This window comes from Oncorhynchus gorbuscha, unplaced genomic scaffold, assembly GCF_021184085.1.
Source record: "Oncorhynchus gorbuscha isolate QuinsamMale2020 ecotype Even-year unplaced genomic scaffold, OgorEven_v1.0 Un_scaffold_11887, whole genome shotgun sequence".
In the NCBI taxonomy this organism is placed as follows: domain Eukaryota; kingdom Metazoa; phylum Chordata; class Actinopteri; order Salmoniformes; family Salmonidae; genus Oncorhynchus; species Oncorhynchus gorbuscha.
In genome coordinates, this window is record NW_025754351.1 from 1 (window position 1) to 9,252 (window position 9,252).

At 42.9% G+C, this 9,252-nt stretch overlaps 1 protein-coding gene across 1 annotated transcript; it reads right to left on the minus strand.

Annotated features, from left to right (window-relative positions):
- Positions 1–520: 520 nt before the first annotated feature.
- On the minus strand, positions 521–7,927 carry LOC124030474 (synaptojanin-1-like; the record flags this gene model as incomplete). The annotated part of the gene is made up of 4 exons (XM_046341805.1): positions 7,705–7,927; positions 6,793–6,879; positions 4,035–4,302; positions 521–755 (listed from the first exon to the last, which is right to left on the minus strand). Coding segments are annotated over exons 1-4 (813 nt in total), but the record flags the coding sequence as incomplete, so codon positions are not given.
- Between the last annotated feature and the right edge of the window lie 1,325 nt (positions 7,928–9,252).

Consider the following 9,252-nt stretch of genomic DNA (forward strand, 5'->3'; position numbering starts at 1 on the left):
CCACCCCATACTATAGTCAGAGAGATATGCATGGACACACAGACTCAGACACTAGTGTGGATAGGCTGGAGTAGAGGACAGCCACAGTCCCTAGAGAAACGTTAGTTATTGCCTTCTGTAATTGTTGTGATTAAGGTTGGTACGAAATGAAATATGAATGCATAGGACAGTGTTAATGTTGATATTACAGATGGGCATGATTATAGCTCAGTTGGTAGAGCATGGCGCTTGTAACGCCAGGGTAGTGGGTTCGATCCCCGGGACCACCCATACGTAGAATGTATGCACACATGACTGTAAGTCGCTTTGGATAAAAGCGTCTGCTAAATGGCATATATTATTATTATTATATATTATTCGAATATCAGAGCGGAAGTTAGTATTCGATTAATTGGGAGAGTATACCTTTTTTTTTTGATAATTACAAAGTGACATTGCTACAATAGACCATTTACATTTAAAACGTGAATAGTAAAACAAACATTTTTATGACATTTTTTTTCTTCCGTCTCCCTCCCACGAGACCAACCTGTTCAGTCTCTACGAAGTTGGCCACCTGTCCGTCATCGTTGGCCCCTCGGACGTTGAAGCGCGTCCCGGCCCTCTCTGAGCTGAGGCGGGAGATGACGCAGGCCTTGGCCTGTTTGTGACCTGCGTAGATCGTCCTGATCTCCACCCCGCCGCACATCAACCTCAACAACCAGTCATCACAGTTCACACCGTAGTGCTTTAGGTGAAGGTGAAGGGACTGGTTCCTAGGGGAGACGAGACACACGTCAAGCGCAACACCAGCAGATCAGCCACACTATGAGACTGCATATGAGATGCAATATGAGCTTTAGGATAATGAGGTGCAATATGAGCTGCGATAATGAGGGGCAATATGAGCTTTAGGATAATGAGGTGCAATATGAGCTTTAGGATAATGAGGTGCAATATGAGCTTTAGGATAATGAGGTGCAATATGAGCTGCGATAATGAGGTGCAATATGAGCTTTAGGGTAATGAGGTGCAATATGAGCATTAGGATAATGAGGTGCAATATGAGCTGCGATAATGAGGTGCAATATGAGCTTTAGGATAATGAGGTGCAATATGAGCTTTAGGATAATGAGGTGCAATATGAGCTTTAGGATAATGAGGTGCAATATGAGCTGCGATAATGAGGTGCAATATGAGCTTTAGGATAATGAGCTGCGATAATGAGGTGCAATATGAGCTGCGTTATGAGGTGCAATATGAGCTTTAGGATAATGAGGTGCAATATGAGCTGCGATAATGAGGTGCAATATGAGCATTAGGATAATGAGGTGCGATATGAGCTTTAGGATATGATATGAGTTTTAGGATATGATGTGTACGGTACAATAATACGACTTGGATTGAGAAAATAAATCATTTGTATTGAGGTTTCCATTTTAGTGACTGAACAGATGCTCTAATCCTGTCAGTTCATTCATCTGAAAGTAGTAGCAGCAAGACGAGACTAGGTAGGACCTAGGTTAGGACTAGGTTAGGACTAGGTAGGACCTAGGTTAGGACTAGGTTAGGACTAGGTAGGACCTAGGTTAGGACTAGGTAGGACCTAGGTTAGGACTAGGTAGGACCTAGGTTAGGACTAGGTAGGACCTAGGTTAGGACTAGGTTAGGACCAGGTTAGGACTAGGTAGGACCAGGTTAGGACCAGGTTAGGACCAGGTTAGGACTAGGTAGGAACTAGGTTAGGACTAGGTAGGACCAGGTTAGGACCAGGTATGACCTAGGTTAGGACTAGGTAGGACCTAGGTTAGGACTAGGTTTGAACTAGGTAGGACCAGGTTAGGACCTAGGTTAGGACTAGGTAGGACCTAGGTTAGGACTAGGTATGACCTAGGTTAGGACCAGGTTAGGAACTAGGGTAGGAACTAGGGTAGGACTAGGTAGGAACTAGGTTAGGACCAGGTTAGAACTAGGTTAGGACTAGGTCGGAAGTAGGTCAGGACTAGGTAGGACCAGATAAGGTAAACCAGGTAAGGGCTAGGTAGACCAGGTAAACCAGGTAAGGACTAGGTAAACCAGGTCAGGGCTAGGTAGACCAGGTAAGGACTAGGTAAACCAGGTAAGGGCTAGGTAGACCAGGTAGACCAGGTAAGGAATAGGTAAACCAGGTAAGGGCTAGGTAGACCAGGTAAGGACTAGGTAGACCAGGTAAGGACTAGGTAGACAAAGGTAAGGGCTAGGTTGACCAGGTAAGGGCTAGGTTGACCAGGTAAGGGCTAGGTTGACCAGGTAGACCAGGTAAGGGCTAGGTAGACCAGGTAAGGGCTAGGTAGACCAGGTAAGGGCTAGGTAGACCAGGTAAGGGCTAGGTAGACCAGGTAAGGGCTAGGTAGACCAGGTAAGGGCTAGGTAGACCAGGTAGACCAGGTAAGGGCTAGGTAGACCAGGTAGACCAGGTAAGGGCTAGGTAGACCAGGTAAGGGCTAGGTAGACCAGGTAAGGGCTAGGTAGACCAGGTAAGGGCTAGGTAGACCAGGTAAGGGCTAGGTAGACCAGGTAGACCAGGTAAGGGCTAGGTAGACCAGGTAAGGGCTAGGTAGACCTGGTAAGGACTAGGTAGACCTGCTAAGGACTAGGTAGACCAGGAAAGGACTAGGTAGACCAGGAAAGGACTAGGTAGATCAGGTAAGGACTAGGTAGATCAGGTAAGGACTAGGTAGATCAGGTAAGGACTAGATATGGACTAGTAAGACATCATACTCAATCACTTTCAGCGAAACACATTTAGGATTCTCAGAATCACTTTAATATTGTGAGTATAAAAATATAATTGTCCCACCAGAAGAAGCTGTTTTATATATATATATATATATATATATATATATATATATATATATATATATATATATATATATATATATATATATATATATATATATATATATATATATATATATATATATATATATATATATAATATGTGTTCCACTCCCCACTAGAAGAGGTTAGTATATATAATGTGTTCCACTCCCCACTAGAAGAGGTGAGTATATATAATGTGTTCCACTCCCCACTAGAAGAGGTGAGTATATATAATGTGTTCCACTCCCCACTAGAAGAGGTGAGTATATATAATGTGTTCCACTCCCCACTAGAAGAGGTTAGTATATATAATGTGTTCCACTCCCCACTAGAAGAGGTTAGTATATATAATGTGTTCCACTCCCCACTAGAAGAGGTTAGTATATATAATGTGTTCGACTCCCCACTAGAAGAGGTTAGTATATATAATGTGTTCCACTCCCCACTAGAAGAGGTTAGTATATATAATGTGTTCCACTCCCCACTAGAAGAAGAGGTGAGTATATATAATGTGTTCCACTCCCCACTAGAAGAGGTTAGTATATATAATGTGTTCCACTCCCCACTAGAAGAGGTGAGTATATATAATGTGTTCCACTCCCCACTAGAAGAGGTGAGTATATATAATGTGTTCCACTCCCCACTAGAAGAGGTTAGTATATATAATGTGTTCCACTCCCCACTAGAAGAGGTGAGTATATATAATGTGTTCCACTCCCCACTAGAAGAGGTGAGTATATATAATGTGTTCCACTCCCCACTAGAAGAGGTGAGTATATATAATGTGTTCCACTCCCCACTAGAAGAGGTGAGTATATATCATGTGTTCCACTCCTCACTAGAAGAGGTTAGTATATATAATGTGTTCTACTCCCCACTAGAAGAGGTTAGTATATATAATGTGTTCTACTCCCCACTAGAAGAGGTTAGTATATATAATGTGTTCCACTCCCCACTAGAAGAGGTTAGTATATATAATGTGTTCTACTCCCCACCAGAAGAAGAGGTGAGTATATATAATGTGTTACACTCCCCACTAGAAGAGGTGAGTATATATAATGTGTTCCACTCCCCACTAGAAGAGGTTATTATATATAATGTGTTCCACTCCCCACTAGAAGAGGTGAGTATATATAATGTGTTCCACTCCCCACTAGAAGAGGTGAGTATATATAATGTGTTCCACTCCCTACCAGAAGAAGCGGTTGTCTGTCGTGTCCTCTTTGATCCGGCGGTGAGCGTTGAGGCTGAGGTCCATGCTGATGCCGCTAGAGGACCAAGCAAAATAAAAATTCCCAGAGTTCAGGACTTTCCTGACGTCAGTGATGCGGTCCTCGTCACTCGGGTCGTTCTTCAGAGAAACAAACTCTGTAGACGTGACCCGGAACACCTCAGAGTCCTGCACCTTCCCTACGGAGCTACAGCCTGCTGCTACTACCAAGCTGTGGAGCATGGAATCACCTGGAGAGAGGGAAGAGGGAGGGGAGGAGAGAAAAGGAGATGGAGGATATGTGGAGGGGAGGATGGAGAGGAGAGTTGAGGAAAGGAGGAGATAGAGGAAGAGAAGAGAAGACGCAGAGGAAGAAGGAGAGTATGGAGGAGGATGGAGAGGAGAGTTGAGGAAAGGAGGAGATAGGAGGAAGAGATGAGGATGAAGGGAAGAGAAGAGAAGAGGAGATGAGGAGGAAGGAGGAGAGGAGGAAGCAGGAGAGAGGGAGAGGAGACAAGGAGAAGGAGAGGAGTCGAGGAGGAAGAGGAGAGGCAGATGAGGAGGAGGAGAGGGAGAAGGAGGGGAGATGAGGAAGAGGAGAGGGGAGGGGAGATGAGGAGGAAAAGAGTGAGAGGCAGATTAGGGAGGAGGAGAGGAGGAGGAGAGGGGGTTGAATGATAAGAGAGAGAACAGGAGGAAGAGGAGGAGAAAGTAAAAACATGGGGAGATGGAAATAGCAGGAGGGGAAAAGAGAGATGATAGGATGAGAAGAGAGATAGAGGGAGAGGAAGAACAGTGTGTTAAACCCCATGCCATCATACTGTCATTACCAGTATAGGGTTAACTGAGCTTGTTGTTTGCCTTCCTTCCTTCAGAGTCAGTAAACAAGTAGTGTTATATCAGCGTGATCTGATCTGTAAACTGGCTTTAATCTGTTTGAAGCGCAGCTTCCTACCATGTTATCATAACAGGCAGGCTTTCAAGATCAAGCAGAGGGCAGGAGACAGAGAAGCTCTGCAGTCAACAGGCAGGACTTACTATATAGACTACAGGCTCCCTAAAGAAGAAGGCTTCTCACAACCCTACAGTTCAACACATTGTTTTAGCAACCCTCTGTAATGGCATTGATTACAACTAGGAAGAATGTTGTGCACTTGCCATGTGATCAACCATGCTTCATTGGGCTGGGCGATATGGCCAAGATATCATATCACATTTTGACGTTATCTGGCAGTATTTTATATTTATTAATAATAAAAAATGTTTAATATTCATGACCCTAGGGTGGTAAACACAAACATAAGCGATTTAAAATGGGTATTTCTATATTTTGATGGTTTTATACAGTTCAACCAAACCATTTTCAGCATTATCATAAAGATTTCCAGCATTACCATAGCGCTTTTCAGCATTATCATAAAGATTGTCGGTGTTACCTTAAAGATTTCGACATTGGCATACAGATTTCAGCATTATCATAGAGATTCGACAGTATCGCAATGGCTTCCGCATTATCGTAAAGACCTTCGGCATTATCATACAGATTTCAGCATTGCCGTAAAGACCTCAGCATTATCGTGAAATGCCTTCAGCATTATCGTTGAGATTTTGACATTGTCGTAAAGATTTCAGCATTAGCGTAAAGGTCTCCACATTATCGTAAAGGCCTCAGCATTGTCGTAAATGCCTCTGCATTATCATAACTGCTTTGGCATTATCGTAACGATTTCAGCATTATCGTACCTGCTTCGGCATTATCGGCGAGATTTCCGCATTATCGTGAAAGATTGCCACATGATCATAAAGATTTTCATTATTTCCTGCACTTTTTTTGTTATCCTTTCCACACTGTGCCACTCAGGGCTGCATGATATGGACAAAACATCCAGGCCTTGTTATGGTGAACTGTTGAAAATCATGGAAATGTAAAGATTATTCTAATTCAATAGTTGGAATATAGTGGGCAGCGCCTTCAATTAGAGGTCGACCGATTTCAAGTTTTCATATCAAGGTAAAGAAAAAACCCAAACCGGTCCGTACATCAATACCGGTATCCACGGAGTGGACAAAACATTAAGAACACCTTCCTAATATTGAGTTGTACCACCCACTTCAGCCTTCAGAAACCCTTCCGAAATGGACTCTATAAGGTGTTTAAACCTTTATGTTGACTCCAATGCTTCCCACAGTTGTCAAGTTGGCTGGATGTCCTTTGAGTGGTGGACCGTTCTTGATACACACGGGAAACTGCTGGGTGTGAAAAGCCCCAGCAGCGTTGCAGTTCGTGACTCAAACCGGTACGCCTGGTACCTACCAACATACCCTGTTCAAAGGCACTTAAATATTTTGCCTTGTCCGTTCACCCTCTGAATGGCACACATACACAATCCATGTCTCAATTGTCTCAAGGATTAAAAATCCTTCTTTAACCTGTATCCTCCCCTTCATCTACACTGATTGAAGTGGATTTAACAAGTGACATCAATAAGGGATAATAACTTTCATCTGGATTCACCTGGTCAGTCTATGTCATGGAAAGAGCGGGTGTTCTTAATGTTTTGTACACTCAATGTATAGTAAAATACATTACACCACCCAGCCCTAATACTTCTCAAAGGGTAGGCGGACCCATCCTCACAGGGATAACATTAGATCCATGCTAGGCTATATGATTACACGGTGTTGCATCCAATAGGGTGTTTTACAGTAATCAGACTCCCCCTGGGTGTGAAGTGACTCACCCAGGTTGAGGCGTAGGACTCCCAGAATCCCATAGGCGTCCATCATCTTGGTGTAGGTGTTCTTAATGGCCTCCTTCTCTGCAGCCGCTGGTAGTGGATGAGACAGGACATTTATACGAAAAGACAACACTAATAATGTAGCGTCAAAATAGTTACTGGACAAGGCCTCAGAAAGTGTTCCACAACCCTAGACTTTTACATAATTTGTGGGATTAAAATGGATTTAATTGTCTTTTTTGTGTCAACGATCTACACAAAATACACTAATGACAAATTGGAAGAAGAAATTTGAACATTTGTTTAAAAAAGATATGAAAAATTAAATCTTGAAATATTCAACCCCTGAGTCAATATATGTTAGAATCACCTTTAGCACCTTTAGCAGTGATGACTACAGCTGTGAGTCTTTCTGGTTGAGTCTCTAAGAGCTTTCCACACCTGGATTGGGCAACTTTTACCCATTTATTCTTTAGAAAATTATTGAAGCTCTGTCACAATTGGTTATTGATCGTTTCAAACAGATTTAAGTCAAAACTGTAACTCAGCCATTCAATGTCTTCTTGGTAAGCAACTCCAGTGTAGATTTGGCCTTGTGTTTTACATTATTGTCCTGCTGACGGGTGAATTTATCTCCCAGTGTCTGGTGGAAAGCAGACTGAACCAGGTTTTCCTCTAGGATTTTGCCTGTCCCCAGTCGTTAACGATTACAAGCATACCCATAACATGATGCAGCTACCACTATGCTTGAAAATATGGAGAGTGGTACCACAACGGTGTAGTCCTCAGTCCCCTCGTGTACACTCTGTATACCCCACGACTGCATCGCCTCACACGGTTCCAACTCCATCATCAAGTTCTCTGATAACAACGACAGTAGTAGGCCTGATTACCAACAACAACGAGAGTGCCTACAGGGACGAGGAAGGCATTCTGACGATGTGGTAAACAATCCCATCAATGTCAGCAAAACAAAGGAGCTCATTATGGACTTCAGGAGGAACCAGGATGGGCACGCCCCCCCATCCTCATCAAAGAGGCCGCTGTTGTGATTGTACAAAATGTCCAAGTTCCTCTGAGTCTTCGAAAAGCTGAAACGGTCAAACCACACGGACACTTCAACCTCACAGAGCACCATCGAGAGCATACTGTCGGGCTGCATCACATTGTTCTACAGGAGCACCATCGAGAGCATACTGTCGAGCTGCATCACCGTGTTCTACAGGAGCACCATCGAGAGCATACTGTCGGGCTGCATCACAGTGTTCTACAGGAACACCATCGAGAGCATACTGTCGGGCTGCATCACAGTGTTCTACAGGAGCACCATCGAGAGCATACTGTCGAGCTGCATCACCGTGTTCTACAGGAGCACCATCGAGAGCATACTGTCGGGCTGCATCACAGTGCTCTACAGGAGCACCATAGAGAGCATACTGTCAGGCTGCATCGCAGTGTTCTACAGGAGCACCATAGAGAGCATACTGTCGGGCTGCATCACAGCCTGGTACGGCAACTCCACCGCCGCGGACCACAAGATGCTACAGGAGGTGCACTAAGCTGAACGCATCACTGGGTTCACACTGCCTGCCCTCCAGGACACCTACAACACAAGGTGTTGCAGGAAGGCCAAGAAGTTAATCAGGTACCACCGCCACCCGAGCCACGGCCTGTTTTTCCCACTTTCATCACTCAGACATGGGCAGTACAGGAGCATCATGGCTAAGAATGAGACTGGCCAATAGCTTGTATCTTATGATCATATGATCGTATCTTATGATGTTATGATCGTATCTTATGGTGTTATGATCGTATGTTATGATCGTATCTTATGATGTTATGATCGTATCTTATGATCGTATCTTATGATGTTATGATCGTATCTTATGATGTTATGATCGTATCTTATGATCGTATCTTATGATGTTATGATCGTATCTTATGATGTTATGATCGTATCTTATGATCGTATCTTATGATGTTATGATCGTATCTTATGATGTTATGATCGTATCTTATGATGTTATGATCGTATGTTATGATCGTATCTTATGATGTTATGGTCGTATCTTATGATGTTATGATCGTATCTTATGATCGTATCTTATGATGTTATGATCGTATGTTATGATCGTATCTTATGATCTTATGATCGTATCTTATGATCGTATCTTATGATGCTTATGATCGTATCTTATGATGTTATGATCGTATCTTATGATGTTATGATCGTATGTTATGATCGTATCTTATGATGTTATGATCGTATGTTATGATCGTATCTTATGATGTTATGATCGTATCTTATGATCGTATCTTATGATGTTATGATCATATCTTATGATGTTATGATCGTATCTTATGATGTTATGATCGTATCTTATGATGTTATGATCGTATCTTATGATGTTATGGTCGTATGTTATGATCGTATCTTATGATGTTATGGTCGTATGTTATGAT